Source organism: Drosophila albomicans, chromosome 2L (assembly GCF_009650485.2).
Source record: "Drosophila albomicans strain 15112-1751.03 chromosome 2L, ASM965048v2, whole genome shotgun sequence".
Taxonomy (NCBI): domain Eukaryota; kingdom Metazoa; phylum Arthropoda; class Insecta; order Diptera; family Drosophilidae; genus Drosophila; species Drosophila albomicans.
In genome coordinates, this window is record NC_047628.2 from 3,508,369 (window position 1) to 3,533,809 (window position 25,441).

At 36.3% G+C, this 25,441-nt stretch overlaps 11 protein-coding genes and 1 long non-coding RNA gene across 14 annotated transcripts; 6 read left to right on the top strand and 6 right to left on the bottom strand.

Annotated features, from left to right (window-relative positions):
- Positions 1-55: 55 nt before the first annotated feature.
- LOC127565306 (COMM domain-containing protein 5) lies at positions 56-1,048 on the bottom strand. Its single transcript, XM_052003254.1, has 3 exons — positions 663-1,048; positions 443-586; positions 56-378 (listed from the first exon to the last, which is right to left on the bottom strand). The coding sequence occupies exons 1-3, from the start codon at positions 968-970 to the stop codon at positions 207-209; spliced, it is 624 nt and encodes a 207-aa protein (XP_051859214.1). The 5' UTR covers positions 971-1,048; the 3' UTR covers positions 56-206.
- Positions 1,049-1,708: 660 nt separating this feature from the next.
- Positions 1,709-3,195, bottom strand: LOC127565305 (ER lumen protein-retaining receptor). Of its 2 annotated transcripts, none has more exons than XM_052003252.1 (2): positions 3,062-3,195; positions 1,709-2,986 (listed from the first exon to the last, which is right to left on the bottom strand). In XM_052003252.1, the coding sequence occupies exon 2, from the start codon at positions 2,908-2,910 to the stop codon at positions 2,272-2,274; it is 639 nt and encodes a 212-aa protein (XP_051859212.1). In that variant the 5' UTR covers positions 2,911-2,986; positions 3,062-3,195; the 3' UTR covers positions 1,709-2,271. The 2 variants fall into 2 exon arrangements, with proteins under 2 accessions (XP_051859212.1, XP_051859213.1); XM_052003253.1 differs by having other exon boundaries at positions 3,072-3,157.
- Positions 3,196-3,834: 639 nt separating this feature from the next.
- On the top strand, positions 3,835-4,761 carry LOC127565308 (small nuclear ribonucleoprotein-associated protein B). The gene is made up of 2 exons (XM_052003256.1): positions 3,835-3,958; positions 4,118-4,761. The coding sequence occupies exons 1-2, from the start codon at positions 3,956-3,958 to the stop codon at positions 4,709-4,711; spliced, it is 597 nt and encodes a 198-aa protein (XP_051859216.1). The 5' UTR covers positions 3,835-3,955; the 3' UTR covers positions 4,712-4,761.
- Positions 4,762-4,884: 123 nt separating this feature from the next.
- LOC127565300 (WD repeat and FYVE domain-containing protein 2) lies at positions 4,885-7,111 on the bottom strand. Its single transcript, XM_052003247.1, has 6 exons — positions 6,729-7,111; positions 6,307-6,654; positions 5,960-6,072; positions 5,773-5,899; positions 5,518-5,714; positions 4,885-5,464 (listed from the first exon to the last, which is right to left on the bottom strand). Exons 1-6 carry the CDS (start codon positions 6,887-6,889, stop codon positions 5,184-5,186), a joined length of 1,227 nt encoding a protein of 408 aa, XP_051859207.1. The 5' UTR covers positions 6,890-7,111; the 3' UTR covers positions 4,885-5,183.
- A 531-nt stretch (positions 7,112-7,642) lies between these two features.
- Positions 7,643-10,984, top strand: LOC127565076 (TBC1 domain family member 16). Its single transcript, XM_052002145.1, has 4 exons — positions 7,643-7,948; positions 8,199-8,307; positions 8,377-10,127; positions 10,196-10,984. Exons 3-4 carry the CDS (start codon positions 8,574-8,576, stop codon positions 10,817-10,819), a joined length of 2,178 nt encoding a protein of 725 aa, XP_051858105.1. The 5' UTR covers positions 7,643-7,948; positions 8,199-8,307; positions 8,377-8,573; the 3' UTR covers positions 10,820-10,984.
- A 116-nt stretch (positions 10,985-11,100) lies between these two features.
- On the bottom strand, positions 11,101-12,536 carry LOC127565078 (transcription initiation factor IIB). Its single transcript, XM_052002147.1, has 4 exons — positions 12,400-12,536; positions 11,927-12,338; positions 11,628-11,862; positions 11,101-11,573 (listed from the first exon to the last, which is right to left on the bottom strand). The coding sequence occupies exons 1-4, from the start codon at positions 12,414-12,416 to the stop codon at positions 11,290-11,292; spliced, it is 948 nt and encodes a 315-aa protein (XP_051858107.1). The 5' UTR covers positions 12,417-12,536; the 3' UTR covers positions 11,101-11,289.
- Positions 12,537-12,809: 273 nt separating this feature from the next.
- Positions 12,810-14,390, top strand: LOC127565079 (E3 ubiquitin-protein ligase CHIP). Its single transcript, XM_052002148.1, has 6 exons — positions 12,810-13,141; positions 13,209-13,407; positions 13,485-13,626; positions 13,699-13,804; positions 13,925-13,981; positions 14,041-14,390. The coding sequence occupies exons 1-6, from the start codon at positions 13,019-13,021 to the stop codon at positions 14,281-14,283; spliced, it is 870 nt and encodes a 289-aa protein (XP_051858108.1). The 5' UTR covers positions 12,810-13,018; the 3' UTR covers positions 14,284-14,390.
- A 140-nt stretch (positions 14,391-14,530) lies between these two features.
- LOC127565077 (replication factor C subunit 5) lies at positions 14,531-16,123 on the top strand. The gene is made up of 5 exons (XM_052002146.1): positions 14,531-14,754; positions 14,815-15,265; positions 15,320-15,534; positions 15,597-15,674; positions 15,730-16,123. The coding sequence occupies exons 1-5, from the start codon at positions 14,652-14,654 to the stop codon at positions 15,879-15,881; spliced, it is 999 nt and encodes a 332-aa protein (XP_051858106.1). The 5' UTR covers positions 14,531-14,651; the 3' UTR covers positions 15,882-16,123.
- A 221-nt stretch (positions 16,124-16,344) lies between these two features.
- Positions 16,345-18,136, top strand: LOC127565154 (probable trafficking protein particle complex subunit 13 homolog). The gene is made up of 5 exons (XM_052002425.1): positions 16,345-16,461; positions 16,515-16,902; positions 16,971-17,283; positions 17,340-17,468; positions 17,539-18,136. The coding sequence occupies exons 1-5, from the start codon at positions 16,419-16,421 to the stop codon at positions 17,980-17,982; spliced, it is 1,317 nt and encodes a 438-aa protein (XP_051858385.1). The 5' UTR covers positions 16,345-16,418; the 3' UTR covers positions 17,983-18,136.
- A 138-nt stretch (positions 18,137-18,274) lies between these two features.
- On the top strand, positions 18,275-20,729 carry LOC127565155 (ionotropic receptor 75a). Its single transcript, XM_052002426.1, has 6 exons — positions 18,275-18,483; positions 18,551-19,041; positions 19,098-19,865; positions 19,990-20,276; positions 20,330-20,469; positions 20,526-20,729. The coding sequence occupies exons 1-6, from the start codon at positions 18,336-18,338 to the stop codon at positions 20,591-20,593; spliced, it is 1,902 nt and encodes a 633-aa protein (XP_051858386.1). The 5' UTR covers positions 18,275-18,335; the 3' UTR covers positions 20,594-20,729.
- LOC127565156 (uncharacterized) lies at positions 20,109-21,166 on the bottom strand. The gene is made up of 3 exons (XR_007954533.1): positions 20,797-21,166; positions 20,259-20,566; positions 20,109-20,205 (listed from the first exon to the last, which is right to left on the bottom strand). It is a non-coding gene; the product is annotated as an uncharacterized LOC127565156 (long non-coding RNA).
- A 1,279-nt stretch (positions 21,167-22,445) lies between these two features.
- Positions 22,446-25,047, bottom strand: LOC127565157 (protein limb expression 1 homolog). 2 transcript variants are annotated; one of them, XM_052002427.1, is made up of 5 exons: positions 24,951-25,047; positions 23,980-24,182; positions 23,756-23,919; positions 23,496-23,686; positions 22,446-23,435 (listed from the first exon to the last, which is right to left on the bottom strand). In XM_052002427.1, exons 2-5 carry the CDS (start codon positions 24,050-24,052, stop codon positions 23,057-23,059), a joined length of 807 nt encoding a protein of 268 aa, XP_051858387.1. In that variant the 5' UTR covers positions 24,053-24,182; positions 24,951-25,047; the 3' UTR covers positions 22,446-23,056. The 2 variants fall into 2 exon arrangements, with proteins under 2 accessions (XP_051858387.1, XP_051858388.1); XM_052002428.1 differs by lacking the exon at positions 24,951-25,047 and adding an exon at positions 24,742-24,834.
- Between the last annotated feature and the right edge of the window lie 394 nt (positions 25,048-25,441).

Here is a 25,441-nt window from a genome sequence, read left to right on the forward strand (position 1 = left end):
CATCAACAAAATGCTAGCTATGGACTGTATAAACATTTCAAATTATAATTTCAATAAAAAAGAATGGTTTTTCATTTTAATAAAGGATTTTCAGGCATAACAGATATTTGAAAATATGCGCACACAATTATCAACGAATATATACATACATATATTTGTACTTAGTATAAATAATAATACTATTGCAATTTTCATTAATTGCCGTATTAAAATTGTTTCAAAACAGGTCGATTCTGTAGGGACTGCAATTCGCTTAGTAACATCGCAACATTGAAACGTAAACGTTGAAACATGGATAACGGCAATTCCAAGGTTCTATATTCACCATTGATTAATTTAAAGTGCAAAACTATGGTAGGTTTATCGAGTTGAGACATCCTAGAAGTAGAAGAAATCATAAATATTGTCTTAAACAGTACATACATCTTATATTTAATCTCACGTGGATGTTAAGGATATATTAATTCGCCATTGCATATCCAGCATTTTCGCTCTTTCCATTTTTGTATCAGCGAAATTCTTACTTAGAGTTGTTCGATGATTTAATAGAACTTTTCCCAAATCCTCCGCAGATGCATCTGGCAGACTAAACAAAAATTGTGGTTTATAATACATACACATGTCAGAATTCATAAATCGATTATTTCGACTTTAGTATTTACCCCAAATCATCAATTAGGCATTGACGAAGCTCATGGTCTTTGACAACTCCTTTGGGATATCGCAAATATATTTGCATTATTAACAAGATCATTGTAAACAACTCACAAAAATTCTTGGGTACTTCGTGGCCTGCATTTTTCAATTTGTTGATTGCCAATGCTAAGACGTCGGGAGATGACTTCTTCGTCTCTATATAATGCACAGATACTTGTATTAACACACGGAGTGCTGATTTCGTTAGTTGTGGAATATAAATAGTATACGGTTTGACGCTTTTTAAGATGTGATATCGAAAGTTCGAAGACATTTTTTATTTGCAATTTGTTTGTTTTCTTTTTTAATGATTATCTTTACAATTCAACTAGTTCATTTTGGAGACGTTAATATGCATTGGAGTTAAAAGAACCAAAATCATCGCATTTTTTTGTGTACGCGATAGTTAAGAGTAAGTACTAGCGGGAAATTTACATTGAATAAATGTTTATATAATAATAATTGTACCAAAATTTAAAAGTTTAAAATTTATTATTTTTTGAGAACAAGCTAAATCATTTTGTTTTTTTTTTTTATAGATCATAGATCAAACGTGGTTTATCTAAAAATGTATACAAATTACAAAATATTATACATGTATTTAAAAATATATCTGTTTAATATAGTTTATTAGTCAAAACAAAGACAAGTCTAAGACATTTTAAATTGTTAAATATTTCGTTTGTAAAAAAAAAAAGAAAAATGTAGTCCAGAAACATTGGATCATTATTTCATTTAATACAATAATCCAAATAAATAAAAGTGTAATACTGCTTGTCAGATCTAAACACTTAACATCGGTAGTTAGTTTTATGGATATTAGCAAACAAGGCGAGACAAGCCAAAATCATGTTTATTGCTATATAAGTGAGTGTAAATGAATGTTACTATGCTGATAAGGTCAATACATCCAAAAATACTCATGTATAATCTACATCTAAAAGGCTATAAACAATTTCAGCACATTATTATTTATGTTGGACCAGAAAAAATAATATAATTGCTTGGTTGATTCTGTTTTAAAGTAAATTATAATTACTGCACATTTTGATTTAGGTAAACGAAGTACATTAGATAAGAAACATATTACCACATTAATACACACACATACTACATAAATGTAATATGTATACGACGCGTCGATTTCAGACATTAAGAAAAAATATTGTAGTTGGTAGCATAAGGACAAGACAAAATCATAATGAATAAATAGAATTTGTACATTATTTGTTATACTTTAATAATTTGCATGAGTTCGTTTTTTTGCATATTAGATGGTGCCACATTCAAATTTCTTATTTTCTTTAAAGTTTCAACTAATGCAACACAAAAATATTCCCTTTCGATATACAATATCATATTTTAAATGTATTTTTTTTTTGTGATATTTTTCTTTTTTATCTGATTATGAACTAATTATAACGCTTAGACAAGCGGTCCGCATCTTGCATTATTGCTGCTATCTTCTCCATACTCCGCTGTCTTCTGCCTCCATCCTCAGCATCTGAAGCGACGGCACCACACACGCACACACAAATCGATCGTATGGAATTAATTGCTGGTTGCCTGTGCAATTTATGCTGGCAGCTGTAGCTTTTTGCCTTTGAGCACTTTGGTAATATAGAGATAGAAGAAATCGCAATACAAGATTGTCTGAACGATTCCAGCAAAAATCGCAATCAGGTCGTAATGCGACTCCACCATGTAACGATACACCCAGTTCAACAGATACAGACCGCGATACGATCCGAGCGCAAATAGATAATGGCTTGTAATCGACTCAGCCTCTCCCGTCTTGCTCACCAAGAACAGCTGAGGCAGAATGGCAACTGATTCCAAATAGATCGAGAATGTCCAGAGCACTTCCATCACGGTGAACTCGTGATTGATCACCAATGAGAGCAGAGCGCAAGGAACCAGCAAAAACTCAATGCGGAACGAATCGTGATTGTGATCGTAAGTCGCTTTGAACTTCACATACATCAAATAAACAGTGGCGCCCGATGTAGCCAGAAAGAGAACTTTCATCACCGAGTTGTAGAGGCTGACATATGTGGTGAAGAGGTCGAGATAGCGTGTCAAATAAACGATAGCAAATAAGATCTGCGATTTTCCAGATATGCCAGCGCATGATCTTGTCTTCCATATTTTAAGTAATAGTATTATAATAGCAAATACATGCGATAAATCTCCAGCGAACCGAAAAATATTCATTTTGAATGTGATTCGTCAGAGTTTTTCTTGTAGCGTATTCGTTCTTGTTCTTGTTGCTTGATTATATTGTTGGCACCTTGAATAGGACGAAACGTAAAACAAATTTGTTATTATGTTGCCACATAGCTACGTGTTTTAACTAATTAAATACCGTACTATACCAGTCAACGGTATTTGTTTAATTTTCACTTGTTTTGCCAACGAGCTAAAAATTTTTGGTGTTGTGCCGCCTATAATATGTACGTAGAATGTCGGCACAAAAGAGAGAAACAAAGAGAGCCAAAGTGACGTGGCCACATACATATATGAGCGAGCGTCTGACTTGAAAGAAATATCGATTGCGGTATTTTCAATATCGATATTAATAAACTAATAATTGAAAACGCTTTACTTACAGATAAATTCAGACTTTTATCTTTAATAAGACGCTGCTTTATTTAACACTTTCTTCTTTAACAAAAGTTGTATATACGCAACGTATGCTTGTAGCTTATTTAAAACTTATTATTTTCAATATCGATGTTTGCTATTGAGAATATCAAAAGTATCGATGTCCATGACATCGTTGTTTCCTTACCTCAAAATGTATTATCAAAAACAGCCAGGGCTGCATCAATTAATTACTGTATTCAAAGACAGTTCCAATGAAATATTTCTTTTTATTTTTATATATAAGAATTTATATTAAACAATATAAAAAATTAAATATAAATTTTTTTATATACATAATGTTATCTCTTATTCTTGGCTTTATTTAAATAATAAGATTTATTTTACTTCTTTTTTACTTGAAATAGATTTAAAGTTATCAAAAGTTAAAATTACAAACATTCTTCACATACCGGAAAATCAGTTGAGAAATGAACCAAATGAACAATGAGGAAATTATTCAGTATCTTATTTCCATGAACTTCTTGTGAACGATTGAAAACGCTCTACCAGGGACGCATTGTTTGATTGGCCATTTTATTTTCACATACGGCAAACGTTTTTAGCCGCTTAATAATTATTTTTGCTATTTACTTAAACAAAAATCTGTATCAAAATGGTAAGTTTAAGCTACTAAAACTTTAAGTAGCTTTTATACACAATGTTTGTAAATTTATCATGCGTCGCAAGTGAATTTACAATTATACATACAAAAGTTGCCGGCCACGCTTGGATGTCTGCAATGTTTATATTTATTATGTTTTCTTTCATTTTATAGACGATTGGCAAAAATAATAAAATGATTCAGCACCTGAACTACAGAGTTCGAATAGTTCTCCAAGACTCGCGCACTTTCATTGGAACTTTCAAGGCGTTTGACAAGCACATGAACCTCATATTAGGCGACTGTGAGGAATTCCGTAAAATTCGATCCAAAAACTCCAAGGTACCAGAGCGAGAAGAGAAACGCGTTCTGGGCTTTGTGCTCTTGCGCGGCGAGAACATTGTTTCCTTAACCGTCGAGGGACCGCCACCACCCGAGGAAGGTCTTCCACGCGTCCCCATCCCAGGGGCCGCTCCAGGACCCGGAATGGGTCGTGTGGCTGGCCGTGGTGTGCCAATGAATATATCGTCAGTGCCCGCTGGTTTACAAGGTCCAGTGCGAGGTGTGGGCGGTCCCGCCCAGCAGCACATGGCGCCAATGGGACGCGGCGTGCCTAGAGCTCCAATGATGGGCGCTCCTCCACCTGGCCTCATTCCCGGCGGCATTCCATCGATGCCAGGTGGCTTAGGACGAGGTGCTCCTCCTCCAATGCGTGGACCTCCACCAATGATGCGAGGAGCTCCTCCACCAGGCCGTGGTGGTTATTGATTCACCTTGCTGCGTTTATCTTTTAGTAAATAAATAATTTCAGAAACTAACTTTTGTTCTGATTTGCATATTTCTTTCAGATTGATTGATATCTAAAGATCAAATTTATTAAAGAGCTATGAATTTACAATTGATTGTGATTTGCACACTAGTGAGAAACATTCCGAATACAGAGACATTGATTTTATTTTATTGATATCCATGGATTCTAGTTTTACATCAATTTCATTCTGATGAAAATGTAACTTATTTGTATATTTTTATGTATGAAGTAATGTATATATTTAATAGTAACATATACGTTAAACATTGCTTATATTGTAAAAGTGCATTAACTCGGCGTTGTCATGCCGTTGCTATTTATCAATCAATCAATACTTAGTTAAGTATTTGGTATTCATATTTCGTTTCATACAAGTTAATATTTTAGTTGAAACGCCAATCATGCAACGTGAACATGGCCATTTAAATATTATACCCAAATAGTGGATAGATCCCAAACTTTGATTAGTCTATCCTGTCCAACAGTCAAAAGGCGTTTTCGTTCCTCATCCAAATCCATGTGAACAATGCAATGTTTGGCATCATGGAACGATGCCAAAGACGGACGCTCCACTGTCTGCAATTGTTTGTAGCATGGATCGCAGCAGCGGACATCGTACTCGAATCCCATTATTGGTATATTAATGCGATTGGTCGAACAATTGTCGCAAACAGCTTTCCCGCAGTGACGACAATGATGTTGTCGAATACCTGTTTTGAAATTTAATTAATAACTATCAAAGAATTGCACTGTTTTTACTTACCCAATTGTTTTTGGTCCATCATCGAGCGAAAGTTCCAGAAAAATGGTCTAGAGCACAGTTGGCAATTATTAGACTCCACCCATCCAGGTACCTCTTTTCGCATAGCATTCATTTCCCAAAAAACAACTACGGAGTCTTCACCACAAGTAATCAATTGCTGTGTGTGATTTGCATACGCCAGAGCAGATACTTTGTTACTAAATATAGACAAGCACATGAGTTATGTCCACCTATCAATATCTTCAATATACATACTTATGTCCTTGCAATTCGTAAATAGTGCCTCGCTTTCCGCCTACATCCCAGACAATCACGGATTGATCGCATGCACCACTGAACAATAACTGGGGTCCTTCCACCCATCTCAAGCACCTAATACCAGCTGAAGCACAAGTTATGATTTACCTGTAATGTATTATTGACTGATTTGATTGTAGTTTACCAGTATGGCCTTTAAATGTGGTGATTAACTGCACACCGGACACATCACAGCGTAGCATCGTTATTTGGCCTGCCTGATCTCCAATAAAAGCGTATTTCGCTAGAGCATCGAACCTGTGATGAAAGCAAAACAATTGATAATCAGTAATCAGGTTGCGAAGAATAAAACTGAATAATTTCAGGGCGTTAACGATGTTTTAATTTTTTTTTGAGAAATGAAATTTATCACCCGAGCGTAAATTTAAAAAAAAAAAAAAAAAAAAACTATTTCGTAAACGCAATGTACCAAATCTAACAATTTTTCAAATAAATTTACCGAATGTGGCATCCCTGGTCATTTGTACTTACTGCAGTGCAGTGCACGGCGTCTCAAAGTTGTATCCGCCCACTCGAGTTGCCGATTCCGTGCAATGGTACGCAAACTGTTTATCTTTGCCAGCAGAGAGAATCCAGTTGTGAGTTTTCGAAAAAACAACGGCCACCACTCGACCCTGATGCGACAGATAATCGCGGATAAACGACAAACGATTGCAGTCCTCAGAGAGCGTATATTGCGTTACGGTTCCGTTGTCTTGGCCAACGTACAACTGACGTAGCTCCTGAACGTATTCAATGGCAGTGCAGCCAGAGGGCATGTATTGACAAATACTGGGCCAATACTGTCCGGAATCCCGTTTAAGCCAAACACGCACCGTTCTATAAGTAAATTAAATTAATAAGTATATATTGTTTGCATTTGATGCTGCTGCTTTGCTTAGGTAAACACTTGCTTATCATCTGAAACGCTGATAACTCCATTTTCACCAGGTATTAAGATTGCTGCATTTACATCGTCACCGCTGCCCTCCAATTTACTGAGCAATTCCGGCTTTTTTGTCGATAAAAAGCGGTCATTGTTGCTGCGTTGTGCTGGTTTTATCTCGGCTGCCATTCTTTCAATTCTTTCACTAAGAGAGAGTTAAACTTATGTATGTGTATATATGTGAGACTTATTGCAACGTTATCTTCCAGTATTTCGATGAATATATATATAAAAAAACGCAGATAAACGCCTGCTTGCGTTGCGGTACTCTGCTTATTTTCAATTGTTTAAATGAATGAATGAATCACAAAATTAAACTTAATACATCAAAAATTATGACCAGTGTAACCCTACAGATAAAACTGCTAAATCACTTGTAAATTTCAAAACAAAAAAATTGGGTCACACTTTCCTAATGAGAGCTGAGTATCGATGCGGGCACTCGATTGTTTATTAACAGTGACTTACGATATTAGTAGATTCCCAATACCGTACCGTAGTGTTATCGCTAATCGGGTTAAAAACCGAAATAATCGTATTTATATAATTATTATTACTCACTAGAAAAAAACTTAACTGTAACATTTTAAATTGTATGTTTTCGAAAAGTATATTTCTGCAGAAGCTAGATATAGTTGTTGATTTCATTCAATTTTTTCTATCGAGCCTTTTATTTAAATACAAAGCAAGTTGAAAATATAATACAAATTACATATACATACATAAAACAAGGACAGGTTTTTTTAATTTTATACTTGTAATAATGTCTGTTAGTGAAGAAATTAAGAATTCAATAGCAGTAGGCGTTCGAAAAGTTGAAACTCTCATGACTGATTCGCTGCATGGATTACTTGAGCGATCTTACAAAGAAAACTAATATATTAAGACTAAACTATACTATACTATATTATTAGTCTATATTTAATTTGTAATTCGTGACACCCATAGGGTATTCATTATTTGTTTTTAACGGAAATGTAAGAGTATCTCAAAGGATCTTAACATTTTTGTGAGACAAAAATTTGAGACGGACGGAACAATTAGTGTTGATCTCTGCATGCAAAATCAAGAATGACATCGATACGCTTGAGATGCACAAAATCAAGAACAATCTCACGATGCTTTTGGTAATTAAGGAAATTAATTCGTCCATCGCGAGGCAATAGTGATGTTTGTGTATGCGCTTGTGTAAGTATAATTATTATATATATACACAAAAATATATCGATAAGGTTTAACACACAGACGAAAATGTGTGAACGGAGGGAATTGGTGAGGTACTGGAAAAATAAGCATTTTATTGATTCCCTTGTCAACCATATAATATATGCTTGATATATATAAAAGAATCAAAACTTCTAATTTAAATTTAATGAAAGTTTTTAAATTAATGTATACATTAATGCAATTGATTTTTTTTTATATTTTATATTTTTAGTAAGTTCTTAACGGTCGATAAATGCAGCACAGATTTATAATCGAATCGATATCAGCTCTGGCGGTCACGCAGTTGGTATCGTGGTCCTTCTTTAACTTTGCATCTAACGGTATAAATAACTAATATTTATAAAAAGCAAAACTACTCATTGCGCTTCTAATGAACCTTATTTTGGTAGTTCACTCACAGGTACTATCTTATGTGAGAATGTTTGTCCGTCAAAAAGAATAAAAATAAAATTTCCAAGACGCAAAATCTACCCAGTTAAATACCCTGCCCACATTTCTGCACGTATCGGAATAAATAAATTTTAAATCAAAAGTACACATTCCAGACAGAAGGTATAACTAGATAAGAAGCATTAATCAAACGAAAATGCCTATTGGAAACATTATCAAGAAGGCATCAAACTTTATTCTGGGTGAAGAGAGGTCAGATGAAAAAATCGATATCGCTTACGAAGACAATGAAATTCTTTTTTGCAAGAACAATGTGTGCATTCATCCGCCAACTGTGGCGCGTCAGGAATCGGATATTCTGCACTATCCAGGCTACTTGACCTGTACCACGAAAACTTTCATAGATCAGTACAACAGCGCCAAGAGACCAACGCTCCTTTTAACTTGGATTCCGAACTCCTCGCTCTGCAAATGCAATTCGACGGGCAGCGAGAATGGCGAGCATACGATTGGCTATCGTAACCACGAGATAATGCCTTCGAATGGACACTTTACACCGAGTATATCGCAGGTAGCGGTGTCAGTGCCCAAAATAACGGATACGGATGCGGAGCAAGAGTTAGGCACGCGAGTGGAAGAGGAAAACGCTGCCGAGATGCAAGAGTTAAAGAACGAACTGCAGCCCTTGCTGGGCGGACAGACGGCATCGATTGGTGACCTGACGGCGCTGCTTAAGAAGCATCCGATTACGTCGGTGAATATAACTATATCGAATCCACAGATTGAGAACAGCAACATCTCGCAGTCATACAATTGCATCATTTCCTCGCCTGACGAAATCACCGATGTGAACAATGTTGTTGCAGATGGTCGCGCTGATCATACGCCGCATCAACTTAACTCAGATGGCTCGGTTTCCGATGACAACAACCCTAACTGGATGACGCCGGAACTGTTGGCCTTTAAACACAATCTGGTTTTCCCCGAGAGCGCCAACGCAACGCCAACAGTGCGCCGCAGAGCCTTAATTCGGGGACGTCGTTTCTCCGTTGACCTTAGTCAGATGCGCTCGTTGCGCCTATTCTTTAACGATGATAAGTGCACATCGGGACAACTGGTGATTGCGTCGAGGGAATCACAATACAAGATTCTTCATTTCCATTATGGTGGCTTGGATCACTTGGCACAGGTATTGCACCAGTGGCATTGTTTCCTACACAATATCACTCTCTCGCCGGGTCAAGAGAAGATGAATTTACCGTATCGCCACTTTATGGTTTGTCGCCCTGAAGTCAAACAATCGGAAATGCATCCCGATGAGGGCAATGTGAAGAGAATTACCACCAATTTTTTTTACGGCACGTTGTTAAACGAAAAGGGTCAAATCGATGATGACTTGTTACTGCGGAAGTGTGTCTTCTTTGGCGGCCTGGAGAAGAGTTTGCGGAAAACTGTTTGGCCCTTCATTTTGAAGTGCTACTCATTCTCATCGACCTTTGAAGACCGAGCCGTGCTCATGGACATTAAACGGCAGGAATACGATGAAATCACACGCAAGCGTCTGTATTCCATGTCACCGGAGCAGCAGGCACAATTTTGGCGAACCGTTCAGTGTGTTGTCGAAAAGGACGTGGTCCGCACCGATCGTACAAATCCTTTTTTCTGTGGCGACGACAATCCCAATACCGAAATGATGAAAAACATTCTGCTCAACTTTGCTATCTACAACCCGAGTATCTCCTACTCACAGGTGACTCGACAATGTGTCTTTCGATCCCAGTCTAACATTGTAATGCCATATTTTGTAACCATTTGCAGGGCATGAGTGACCTCTTGGCACCCGTGTTGTGCGAGGTGCAAAACGAATCGGAAACATTCTGGTGCTTTGTGGGTCTAATGCAACGAGCATTCTTTGTTTGTACTCCAACGGATAACGATGTCGACCATAATCTCAGCTACCTTCGCGAATTGATAAGACTAATGCTGCCGCGTTTCTACGAACATTTGCAACGACACAACGAGGCAATGGAGCTGCTGTTTTGCCATCGATGGCTATTGTTATGCTTTAAGCGGGAATTCACCGAGGCCGTGGTCATACGAATGTGGGAGGCTTGCTGGTCAAACTATCTCACAGACTACTTTCATTTGTTCCTATGCCTGGCCATCATCGCTGTGTATGCCGATGATGTCATTGCTCAGAATTTACGTGCCGACGAGATGCTGTTGCATTTTAGCTCGTTAGCTATGTATATGGATGGCCAATTGATTTTGCGTAAGGCTCGAGGATTGCTGTATCAGTATCGACAGCTCCCAAAGATTCCATGCACATTAAGCGGCTTATGTAAACGATGTGGACCTGGCATGTGGGACTCTGAGCATCGACCTGCACTTGAGTGCGTCGGTCACACAGATAACGAGAAGTGCTCCTTGCGTATTGATTAATTTATGTGGCTTCAAGTTAATCTTATATAGTGCATACATACCTATATATATATACATATATAATATACTATTGCAATTATGTGTTAATGGCGATTGATAAATGCTTTTGATCGAGTGCTTTTAAATATACATACATACCTACAAACATACTACAATATGCCTATGCCTAAATAAACGATTACTTTCTTAAAGACAAAACATTAATTATGTAGAAATGTTAATCATCGAGTAAGAGCCACTTCATAAGCTTATCGTTAGAATTCAATTTACTGCTTAAATAATCCCGACGTTAGAAGCATTTATGCATTTTAATATGAATAAAATCGTATTTCTCTTGTGAATAAAGTATAGTAATTTATGTTGTAAACTAGACTTGCCCTACAACGGTATAATCTTCCTATTTTCATTATTGTTTTTTCTGCAATCTATGTTTTCGTAATTGAGCATCGATATTTTTGTTGTGGAATTGTTCACATTTGTGGTAGCTGATCAATAGGAGTAGTAAACTTGAAATCTTCCGGGAAGAGCTTCGCTGCATGCGGATACATTAATTTGTAAGACTGCCGAATTGTTACATCGGCCACTCCCGCAATATCACCAATTTCTTTTTGACTGCGCTTATGTTCGGACGCTTGAGATGCCATGTAGATTGCTGCTGCGGCTACAGAAATCGGCGAACGACCAGGTACAATGTCCATTTCCACTGCTTTTTTCGCAATGTGCGTAGCAGCTCGTTGCACCATGTTTGGCAGATCTGGTGAATATAATATTAATATGGATTGAAATAAGTACACAATAAGTCTCTTACCCAAATTGGCACAGAAGCGACACATAAAGTCAGCTGTTGTAATCAAATCCACACTTGTCTCAAGCGCTTTAAGTGTAAGTTTGAAGCATCTGCCAATCTCTTTCTTGCTAATTTTACTCACGGCACAGATTTCCTTGAATGTGCGTGGAACGCCTTCCTGACGACAGGCAATATATAGACAAGCCGATGCCTTGGCATCATTTGAACGACCTTTAAGATTCTTTCCATCATGTACCTAAAAGCCACGAAAGAATACATCGAAGTGCATATACATACAAGCAATAGTTAATTCTCTTTACCTGTTTGAATAAATTGTTCGCACGATCAACGATAGTTTTTGGCAAATTAATCCGATCAGCCATTGATGAAATTTCTTTGAATGCGGATATTAAGGATCTATCAGAGCTGCTCATAGTGCGTCTGTTTTGATATTTTGGAGCGCCGAATGAATCAAAGGATGCAGAGCCTGTACCAGGACCAATTATTGTCGATAGGTCACCGCCACTGAGCAGGGGATTCTCTGGTCCACCAACACGACTAGGATCAACGCCACTCTTTTCGTTGCTAAACGTACGCCACTCGGACCCAACGTCAATTACGCGATCTCCCACAACCAAGCCACACTCGGAGCATATCATGTCACCAGCCCGATAATCTTCAATTAATGGAGACTCGGGATGTGCATAGCAGCACACCTTGTTGTTCTCAAGTCTTTCAAGAGAGATGTCATTTCATTTAATAGAATGCGATGGGAGTCTCTTAACATATTTACCTTGATGTCGAAGCCATTTAGTACTTATTTATTGTTTTACGTTAACTCTTATTTTGATGTTTTTTACGAACTATATCAGAATTACAAGCTCAAGTGAAATATGATGTCTAGGGATGAACTGAAAAACAACTATAGATTGTTTCGATAATATATCACGAGTAAAGTGTTTCCACTTTTTAGCATTTAAGCTTAACTAGATGTTTTTATCAGAATCTACTTGGTTAGCACTTCCAGATTTGTGACAATTATTACATCAACGAAATCTGTTTCATATTTTGTGTTGCAAATAATATTAATAATATATCAAATAATAATTTAGTTTTTAAGGTACGTATCGATATTTAACTCGTTTTCGATATTATCGATATCAAGCAGTGTTGAACAGATTTTCAGAATTGCAATTTATATATATACATACATGTATTGTATGTTGTAGGAAAAACAATAAGCTGTTTTTATTTTTTTGGTGTATCGGAATTCGGTTTAAATGATACGGAAAGTGTATTTTGCTTTTACAACTCCGAATAAACGTATCAGCTGTTTTTGATAATTCCTACGCTAGCATTAAACAATCGTATTAAGCAGATTATACGATTAAGAAAGCAAAAGTTTTCACAGAATGACGAGCAAACATATTTATTCCACCACAAATTTATCTGACCTGCAATTGAAAGAGCAGGGCAATATTTTATTTGCTGCCCGCAAGTATGACGATGCTATTATTTGCTATTCGAAGGCCATAGTAAGACTAATACTACATTATATTATGTATACAAATAACGAAATATGCATAACTTTAAATTGTGCAGATTAAGAATCCAACAAATGCAACATACTTCACAAATCGAGCACTTTGCAATCTTAAACTGAAGCGATGGGAGCTTTGCTGTCAGGATTGTCGTCGAGCTTTGGATATTGATGGCAACCTACTGAAGGGTCATTTTTTCTTGGGACAAGGTCTAATGGAAATCGACAATTATGATGAAGCTATAAAACATTTACAGCGCGGTAAAACTCATAAGATTTATTATAATTCTTTCAAGATACAAAAACTATGCTGATTCTTTTATGCTTTATGTTTTAAGCTTATGATTTGTCGAAGGAGCAAAAGCAGAACTTTGGAGATGATATTACATTGCAGCTCCGATTGGCACGCAAAAAACGTTGGAATGTCATGGAGGAGAAGAGAATACATCAGGAAATTGAACTACAAAGCTATTTGAATCGGTATAAATCAGCTCCAGCATGTTCATGTACTTTGTAAATAATTCGACTATTAATATTGCAATTTATTTTCAGTTTAATAAAAGACGACATGGAAAATCGTCTTGCCAGTTTGAAGTTAAATGAGAATTTAAACGAAGAACATTTAAAAGATAAACAACAGGAAATTGAACAAGAAAGCGTAAGTTTAATTCTACAAGATAAGTATATCTATTAGAGTAGACCTAGGGTATAAATTTTACACTTAATGAAAGCTTAGATGCGAATATAGCATTGTATAATTATATATTTTTTGTTGCAGGATGATCATATTAAAGAGCTTAACAATGTATTCGCTAAAGTAGACGAACGACGAAGGGTAAAGTGCAAACTTTTTTTTTAGTAATTTTTTAAAAAATAATAATGTATTTCAAACAGAAACGCGATGTGCCCGATTTTCTTTGTGGAAAAATAAGTTTTGAAATATTAACTGATCCCGTTATTACACCATCGGGAATCACATATGAGCGCAAGGATATTGAAGAACATTTGCAGCGCGTTGGCCACTTTGATCCTGTAACTCGAGTTAAACTCACCCAAGATCAGTTGATACCAAATTTCTCAATGAAGGAAGTTGTCGATTCTTTTATTGCTGAGAATGAATGGTCATTAGATTATTAAGCCATTGTTGTTACAAGTATTTAATATAACAACAACAAGAATACATTGTATATTGTAATTGTATAGCTGTTGGAGGCAGTAAAATATAAAAAGATATAAAAAAAAATATGACATGTGTTTATTAAATAATTCTGATGTCTTTATAAAATGTATTTTCAGAATTCAACTAATTCATTTATTTACAAGCAAATTGTCATTCAGTATTATAAATAGTTTTGAGAATAATAATACATCGCAAACACAAACACTAGTGCGATAAATTGTCACATCGATATTTGTTTATCGATAGTGTGTTTTCGCTTAGAAAACGGCGCGAACGCGTAAACTTTTTTTGCAGACTGCAATAATATTTGGAAGTGTGTTTAATTATGTCCGAAAACAACGGAACCGTTGCTCGTATGCCGTGGGTCGAGAAATACCGCCCCAGCTGCTTAGATGATTTGATATCCCATGAGGAAATTATTTCTACCAGTAAGTTCACGCTGCAACACATGAAACTGGGCAAAAGTAATACAGCATTATATTTTGCAGTCAACCGTTTCATCAATCAGAAACAACTGCCGCATCTGCTTTTTTATGGACCACCAGGCACGGGCAAAACGAGCACCATTCTTGCCTGTGCACGCCAACTCTACTCGTCATCCCATTTCAAGTCAATGGTCTTGGAGCTAAACGCTTCTGATGATCGTGGCATTGGCATTGTTCGGGGTCAGATCCTCAACTTTGCATCAACTCGTACAATATTCTGTGGCACCTTTAAACTGATTATTCTGGACGAGGCGGATGCCATGACCAATGATGCGCAGAATGCGCTACGTCGCATCATTGAAAAATACACAGAAAATGTGCGATTCTGTATCATTTGCAACTATCTCAGCAAAATTATTCCAGCACTTCAATCTCGATGCACACGATTTCGATTCGCACCTTTGTCACCAGAGCAGATGCTCCCGCGTCTTGATAAGATTATACAGGAGGAGCAGTAAGTATTTAGCGGTGCTTAAGCAGGGTAACTTATTAACCGACTATTTTACAGGGTTCGTGTAACGGATGACGGCAAGAATGCACTAGTCGCTCTATCCAAGGGAGACATGCGAAAGGTTCTCAATGTTTTGCAGAGCACTTCAATGGCCTTTGATGAAGTCAACGAGGATAACGTGTATATGTGTGTTGGCTATCCTCTAAGAAGCGAGATTGAGCATATGCTTCAGACATTGCTCTCTGCAGCTACATTTGACTCGGCATTTGACAGTGAGAGATTCATTAATCATTAAGAGTTTAGTATTTTTATATTTCTGTTTTCTTGCACTTAGCTATTGAAGAAACAAAGAGTAAACGTGGCCTCGCATTGGAAGATATCGTCACAGAACTGCACTTGTTTATTATGAGACGTAAGTTATGCCTACTGAAATATTTTTATTGTATTAATGTTTGTTTTTTCATTAGTTGAGTTGCCCATGTCTGTGATGAACAAGTTGATTATAAAACTGGCAAAAGTTGAGGAGCGATTGTCCAAGGGCTGCTCTGAAGTAGCTCAAACTGCAGCGTTGGTTGCTGCTTTTTTTATTAGTCGCGATATGGTTTCGTTGGAGAGCTAAGTTCACGATATTCTGGGATAGATGTTAGTTAGCTGCTAAGATATCATTATGGTATTTATGAACCATCAGTCAGTAAATACAAGATATTGCTAAATACAATAAAAATTTTGATATAACTATTTATGTTAGAGACCTGCTATTTAACAAATAATGACATGTTAATTTTCGAATTTTTCGTCACGTTCATTTAGTTACTTTATAAAAATTAATTGCAGGATCGATTGGAAGTTTTTAAAGTTTTTCACCCAAATATAATTCTATAACCAATATACATATATTAAATAAGAAAATTGGATAAAGAAAATTGAGTTTGTAAAAGGTATTATTATTGTTAAAAGAAAAAGTGATTAAAAAACAAATTGTGCTGATTGCAATATTAATCGATTTGTCGCGTATCGTTATTACAGTTAATTTTTGGGTATAAAAATACTGAAAACACCAGTTACGGCTTTTTGGTATATTTTAACAATCAACTTGCTGTCACGCTGTTGTTTACATTTTTCTGTGTGTTACCTTAAATCTTAATTTTCAGAAAAAATGAACTCTGGCGAAGCGGACTCTCATTTATTAGCTTTAAAAGGTATTCCCATTTTGTAATGAGTGTTGCTCAAAACTACATCTGCGTAATTTCAGTTATGAGATTAACCCGTCCTACATTAGTGGGTGTTGGGCCCATTGTGACTTGTGAACCAAAGGATTTGCCCCAAAGTTTTAGTCGAATGGTAGAGAATGATGGCATTGCTAGGACTTGTGCTGAAGCATTGGGAGCTGGTCAAACTATGCTTTTACCTCAATCGTTTGGTAACATCTATTTGGGCGAAACATTTTCAAGCTACATATGCGTACACAATTGTACGATGCATCCCGTTGAGGGCGTTACGGTCAAAGTGGATCTGCAGTCGAACACGTCGCGTATAAACTTACTGATGCACGAAAACAAAAAGTCGTCTGTGGTGTTAACAGCAGACGAAACTCTCGATGATGTTATTCGATATGAAGTTAAGGAGATTGGCACCCATATGTTCGTATTAACTCATACAATATATCTATTGCAATCTTCCATCTAGTACTTTATTAATTATATTTTAGTCTTGTTTGTGAAGTTAATTACACGAGTCCAGCTGGATTTGCACAATCTTTAAGAAAGTTCTTCAAGTTTCAAGTTCTCAAGCCACTTGACGTTAAAACCAAATTTTATAATGCAGAAATGGATGAAATATATTTAGAGGCGCAAATCCAAAATGTGACCACTGGCCCATTTTGTCTGGAAAAAGTTGAATTGGACAGCTCGGAGCAATACACAGTTACATCGTTAAACACTCTTCCCAACGGAGAATCGGTTTTTAACTCGAAGAATATGTTACAGCCGAACAACAGTTGTCAATTTCTTTACTGCATAAAGGTTGGTTTTAATGTATGACAACTTTGTTTGCAAATAAAATATTTTTATAATTATAGCCTAAGCCTGAAATCGCCAAGGACATAAAAATTCTTCGTGAAGCAAATAATGTTGGCAAGTTAGACATTGTCTGGAGGTCGAATTTCGGCGAAAAGGGCAGACTGCAAACAAGTCAATTGCAGCGATTGGTAAATATAAAAAATATTATATAAAGCACTCAATCTAATAATGATTTACACTGTTCTTAATTATTTTTAGCCGTTTGAATATAAGGACATTCGTTTGGAGGTCGTCGATGCTGAAAATATTGTGAAGATCGGTACAATATTTACTTTCCAATGCAGAGTTACGAATACTGCTGAGCATGCGATGAAGCTGTATATTACGCTTGATACTAAAGTGTTTCCCGATTGTCCTTATACTGGTTCTTCGAATTTTGTCTTGGATGTTTTACAGCCAGGTGCAATTGCTGAGTTTCCGCTTTCGATTTGCCCTTCTAAATTGGGTCTCATAAAGGTCTCACCTTTATTAATAGTCGATACTCTTAAGAATGAGCAGTATATAATAAACAAAGTTGTTGAAGTATTTGTGGTAGACGCCGATTACCATCAAGATGGTACATTCTTGCTTAACAAGTTAATTCGTTATGAGACTCCATTTGATTCTTCAATGCAGAAACAAGTGCAATTACAGGTGGTTTAGATTTTATTTTTCCCAATCAATTTGTAATACATTGTTTTTTTATTGATGCCTGTAAAATCGTATAAATGTGTTGTATATTTAAGCGAGAAATAAAAATATATTTATGCCAATACATTTCATTTATAAAAGCAATAATGCCGCTAAGTTCACCCTTCTGTTGACTAATTTAATTCAATTAGATCGCAGTTAAATATAATTAAAATTAAATACAATTTGTTGCCTTAGGTGGCGTATTATGACTATAATTTTAATTTTCAAGTGGCTGTTGCTATTGAAACTGTCAATCAAAGAATAGCGACTACCTATAAAAGTAGCTGCATTCACGTTTCTTAGCACATACGTGATTCAAAAAAATGTACAACTTCGCGGCAGTAACTCTATTAGTTTCAATTGGGGCGCTCGAAGTAGCAGGTTATACAATGGAACCATTAATCGTAACACAATTTATAGTGGACTTGGTTCAAACAAAAGAAACAGTTGTATTTGCTTGCTCAAAGGAAGGTATTTTATATTGACAATACAATCTATCCATTCTCGTATTAATTGTTTTATTTTTTCGGGCTAACAGATCTAGTGTTCAATTCCCTCAATTTGATGAAGCACAACCAGTTTGTAAATCCGATTCATATAAACAGCTCGTACTCATTGATGTCTGTATTAACAAGGGAGAATTATGCACGAGCTGCTGTGATTGTGAATACCGAATGCGAAGGTTCCTCTAGACTCCTTCGAGAAGCTTCTGTGGGTAGATACTTCAACAAGACTTATCAGTGGCTGCTTTGGGGCATAGGGCAAAATATTGATGATTTGTTACCCCTCGAGCTAGATTATGTGGGTCCAAATGCTCAACTGACTTACGTCAATAGAACTGTCGATGGCTACTGTCTTTGGGACATTCACTCCAAGGGCCGACAATTGAAATCATCTTTGGAGGTGCATTTAATCGCTATGCTTGGAAACAACCAAAACAAACTGCTTACATTTCAAAATATTTTCGAGCTGCAAAGCATCAAGTACCGTAGTCAATTTAATGGCCTGGTTTTAAGAGGAGCTAGTGTTGTAAGTGTAGAACAATAGCTTAACGATCTCTAAGTTAATATCAAATACATTCGCAGATTGATCAGGAGGACATCGTGACGAATGAACAAATTGAAGCTATACTATCACGGCACACAAAAGATGCCGGTGTTGCAGCTTTTATAAAGTATCACTACGAATTGTTAAGTCTGCTCAGGGATCGTTTTAACTTTACTGTAAATTTTCGAAACTCAAGAGGTTGGGCTGGCAGATTGGGCAACACGACCTTTCGATTGGGGTTACTTGGAATCATTATGAGAAATGAAGCAGACATTGCAGCATCAGGGGCATTCAATCGGATCAATCGATTTGCAGAGTTTGATACTATTCATCAGAGTTGGAAATTCGAAACAGCTTTTCTTTTTCGATTTACGCCTGACTTGGATACTCATGGTAAAAGTGGAAATTTTCTAGCACCTTTCAGTGGGCAAGTGTGGTTCTTCACCTTGGCCACATTGCTGGTAATTAACATAATCTGGTTTCTTCTTGAGTACATCAATAAAAGATGGCAAGGTGGACGTAGGAAGCCTAGCTTATGCCGAAGTAGTTGGACGGAACGTTCACTGCATACTTTTGGAGCAGTCTGTCAGCAGGGAATGGAGCCAATTCCATCAGATGTGCCCTCCCGTTCTGTTGTTGTAACTATATTTTTATTCTCAGTAGTAATGTACAATTATTACACCTCATCTGTTGTTGGAGGGCTTCTAAGTTCTTCAGATCAAGGACCTGCTACTGTCGACCAAATTATATCTAGTCCACTGAAAATCTCTTTTGAAGATATTGGATACTATAAAGTCTTATTTAGAGTAAGTTGATTAAAAGCTCATAGAGCGATGGTGTAGAACAACTAAAAGATATAAGCATATTATTATTTGTTAGAGACAGCAACAAACAAATAGTACATTTATTTACTGATCTTTGATTTGCTAGGAAAGTAGCAGTCCCGTTGTGACACGTCTTATAAAACGAAAACTATCTTCATCCAGAGGACCAAGTGAGATGGGCGTTTACGGTCACATAGAAGACGCAATTCCCTATCTTAAAAGCGGTGGATTCGCATTTCACTGCGAAGTTGTTGATGCTTATCCGATTATCGCCGAATTATTTGATGCCAATGAAATTTGCGACCTGCGTGAAGTATCAGGCCTAATGGAAGTGGAGATTATGAATTGGATTGTGCATAAGAACAGTCAATATACCGAATTGTTTAGAACAGCGTAAGTCGTCGAAAGATCACCACGAATCGATAAATATTTGATTTGCTATTAAGTATGTGCAATGCTCGGGAAGCTGGATTAATTGAGAGGATCCTTCGACAACGTCAAATGAAGAAGCCAACCTGTCAGTCTCTCTATACCGTCTACCCAGTATCTATATCGGGAGTTACCTCGGCATTTTTCACACTGCTAAGTTAAAATACGAGATTGTAATCGTAGTTACTTTTTTCAAAATCTTTTTATTTTAAGGTGGCATTTTACTAGCTTTATTAGCGTTGGGAGTCGAGATTCTGTGGTTCAAATGGAGAAAGTTATAAAATATTATCTTTTTTGTACCATGTTTGTTGTAAGGAATGAATGAAGGAAGACACGATTATCTAATCATTTAAAATCCCAAAATTATTTCATGATTTTCATGATAAAAAGTATTTAAAAAAGGAATTGAAAAAAAAATTAATTAAGATGTCGCCTCATACGCAATAATAATATATTATATAAAATATATTTCTGATTTAATTACCTTTTTTCGTTTTTCAATACACAAATGCGGTTAAAGCAAGCTCAAATAATTCCAAAGCAGTTACGGAAAAACCAAAAATAAAAAAAGCAATTCAAAACATACATTTTCAATTTAACGACTTAGCAACCACAGATGTTTTGAGCAATTTCGAGTAGACATTAACGTGACCGATAATATTGAAGTAGATAAGAAGAAAGCTAACTCAGAGAATATTATTGGAAAATAAAAAACTGAAGAAGGAGAGCAGCTGGGTGATCTGATCAGAACGGTAGAAATGGAGGAACTGACTTTGGATGAGGTTTGGGCATCGACAAATGATTACGTGTGAATGGAGGAAACTCAACTCAATGAATGCTGATTTTCGAACTGTCTGAACTAGAGGTGGGCGCGGGCCTGTATTTTGAGGCCCGGGCACGCACGAAAACAAACTCTTTTTTGAGAGGCCCGGCCCGGCCGAACACGAAACATTTTCATCAAGGCCCGGCCCGGCACGAAACTTATTTACACATATAAGAAAACATTATTGCCATTATAATTAACGCAATCGAAAAGCTTCCACACTTCACTCCTGCCCTTTTCATTTTGTATAAATTTTACACATTCACTTTTTTTTATTTACAGCGTCCTGAATTGTTTGTCGCGACATTTTTATTTTTCACAGATTTGCTACTTTCACAATAAGCCGCCAATTTTTAATTAGTGGAGTGCAAACAAATAAAATATTGTATAAGCAAATTAATAGTAGCATCGATAAGCAATTAAAATGCGACAAATGGCGGTTCTAATTCGATCAAATCAAAATTTTTTTCGGGCCTATTTCGGGTTTTTACGGGCCGGGCCTTTTTTCTAAGGCCCGGGCCCGCACGAAGCCCGTACGAATCTTAATTATAAGGCCCGGGCCCGCCCGAACCCGCTCCGGGCCTGTGTAAGCCCGCGGGTCACAAAAAAAAGCCCGGCCCGTGCCCACCTCTAGTCTGAACAGCTTTGGCCGCAAATGTCTTCTTCTTGCTTATCTTCGTCTTCGTGTTCACCTTATGCAGCACACAAATCAGAATCAATGTAACATCTGTCAAGTCCGATAGTCATAAGAAGTGCCGTGTTTGTGGTAAGAAGTCAATTACTTTAATTGAATTATACGCCAAAGGACACGGAGGTTATGTAGCCTGCTCCAAAGTGATGATGTAATATGACGAATGCAATTGCGGGTACTCAAAGTACACCTACGCAGGCAGGAACATATGCGTCTCTTGTGCTGTCATATTAAAAAATGATTTTAATCGCAAGCAAGACAACCGAAAACCTATTCAAAATGTTATAAAGCTTGCAATAAAGTCGAAAAACATTGATCTATGTATCCATACAGCAAAATATCATTTCGTACCAATGCAGGATTGACAAATAAATAAACCTTTAATCGCGATCGCATGTGTTGCAATTGACCTGTCAATACACTTTTTTTTAAGAGCCTTAAAATTCGGCAATGGAATATTTCAACTCATAAATGTTCATTTATTAAATTAATGTGTATTATTTTAATAGAAATGATCAATTCCACAAACGTTGTTTTAATGAGATTAGCAATAATAGGCATCTAAATTTGAATAAATAGTTTTTCCACAGTGGACTAACACCGACTAATAAATAATTGCTTTGCCAAAAAGTCCACTTTATTAAGGTTGATGAAGATATTACAAAAAATTTATCTAAATCGCATTGATCTCCGATGAGGTGCGCTTGGCGCTGAGACAATGATTGATATAAATACACATGCATATACATTTTCGATACGCAGATATTTGAGTTAAGAGTATAAAAATTTAACTATGCTATTTAGGTTTAGTCTCAAAAACAATTCCGTAATGCAGTATTTAAAATCACAATTTTCATTCCGAAAGTATTTTGCACTTATCAGTGTTAAAACGAATTTCTTTTAGTTACCAGTTTTCAATTTCCAGTTATTAATCTTTTGCATAGTGTTCACTTCTTCGGGACTGCCAGCAACTGTTAATTAATCTTTCTTTGACACAACGTTAGTGATGTTTTCCTGATTTTTCTTTAAATGAGCTTTAACGGATTTAACAGAACTCGAGATCATATGGTATGCCAATAAAATAATCTGTACGATTTTGTTGAATACGGGTTATATCTGAAAGCTTAATGTCGTCGATTACTTGCTGATGATTACTTTGTTAATGATGTTAAGACTAAGGATGGAATGTATACTGTTTAAATAACCAAATTGTAATAAACAGTCTGCGGTTTAGTTCTCAATGGATGTGGCACCCAAGTTGCTTCCTCCCAATTGATTATGAGCTATCATTAATATATCCTTTTTCTCCTTGGGAAAACGCAATTCCCGCCCAGCCATTCGTGCCGTTTCCAGCTCGCGCTCGGCGAGGACCAGCTCTCTTCTAAGAACCCCAGGATTTTCTTGCTCGCGAGCTATCCAGTCTAAGGCCATTTGGGCACGCATCTCGTCATCAAGACTACGGTTAGAGTAATGAGCTACAACCTCCTGCCTTGAGCACTGCCGTTCTCGCATAGCTTTCAATGATCCATTCCAATGTAGCAGCTGGAAGACGGTCATCAGTTCTTGGAATTCCAACATTGTTCGACCCTTGTTTGCTTCAAGCATGAACCTATCACAAAATAATATTAAATTTTAAAATATGTTCTCTTTGCAGGCACAAATATTTTACCTGAAAGCGCCAATTCCGGATTCGGGTAATTCATTGTTTTGGGGAGTTCCTTTGAATGATGCACGTGCATCTTGCACTGCCTTTTCAATAAACTCATCGCTAATTCGGCGAGATGGATGTTCATTAAATACCGAGTTCATCAGTGCAATTTTCGCTGAACTTCGTCTTGCTTCTGCCTTAGTTGGACAATTCTGAAATCACAATTAGTATTTTCTAAATAATTAAATTGCGATGCAAATTATATTTGTGTTAATGATTACTTGAAAACTTCCAAAACAGCTGCCACCAGGTAATGTTACAAAGCATACATAAGGCTGGCTATTGGATGGAATCGATTCGTAAATTACAAGCGCTCCATTCTTAAGCTCAACGCCTCGCGTCTGTTTCATTTGCCAAAACTCCTGTAATGCTTCGACGACATTAACTAGAAAATTTAAATAGTTTATTGTTTATTGATTTGCTTATACAATTGCACACCAGTTACCCCTGTAATCTCTATCTTCATATAATCCGGATACCATTGGCAATGCCCAAAAAGGTTCTTCGGGATAAACCATTATACGGTTGCCACTCTTCGACTATTGTATAGGGACCGAAATCGAATGATCGAGTTAATAGTATCTATATTGATTTTCAGTTTAAATCATCACAAATTAAATGCACATTTGGATATAGGCAAAACTAATTCTGAAAATGAATGAAAGAAAACTGATTACCAAATATATAATTTGAAATATAATATCAATACATGAACACAAAGACAAATACTTTATCGCTCGTAAATAAAATATAAAATTCGGAATATTATATTTTATTACTCTTATTTCCAGTTTGCTTCTTAAGTCATCTGTTTCATGCACTTTCAATATACTGTTCACACATACCAACACAACACACATATGTAAATACACACATGCGCATATAAGTCACAAATATGTACATACATACATACATGCATATGTATGTACGATCATATTTTACAAGTAGTACAAGAAGTATACACACTTGAAACCCATAATTAATATAAATGCATAAGTATCTATGTATGCACGTATGCATGTACATATAGCTGCAGCTACGTGCATATGGAAGCCGTTAAATGTCTGCACACATATGTATACTAATGCAATGCACGCATATGTTTGTCAAAACTTGTAATTTTGTGAGGTAGCGAAACTTTGCACTGTGTTTTATTTGCTCTTGTAATATTCCATACATATCTGGCCACTGCTAACTCTATACTTACGTATTGTTTATAAATAGATCTGTCGAATTGTCGCGTTTAAAAATTTTATTTCAATCGAAGACTAATAAAATGGCGTATAATAATATATACACACAACGCATACGTCAACTCACCCACTGAAAGTAGATTTAAGTCTGACATGCAGATATGCATTCATACGTAGACTTAGTAGTCGAACATTTCTTTATGAGACAATAAAACAAACAAACCTGTAATTTTCATTGCCGAATCCACGCATGCGCACTGATTAATTAAATCGACTCGCAATTTTTCAGTACGCGATCGTATTAGATGTGGAAAAATATCGATGCATCGATGTTTTTACAATTTTTTAAATCATCGAAATTGATGGCAGGCTTCGATAAGTAAAAAAGGTGGACGATCACAATATATCCTAAAAGCCTCTTCATTTTCAGTATTTTTGTACCAAAAAGTATATATTGTGTTGTATTATAAATAACATTTTATAATTATTAAAAAAAGAAAAAAAAATCGATGTTTGCAATAAAAACAACAAAACGTCCTTATCGAAATATCTTCCCATCTATCACTAGTATTGGGTAAGGAACAGAAATACATATGTCCCCGCTAAGATTGGTTGTTACAGTTGTCCTACCGTAACGAATCAAAAGGCGCGCATTTGAAATGTTAAAAAGCCCAAGTTATTCATTTCAATATAAGCATGAATATTATATCTCTA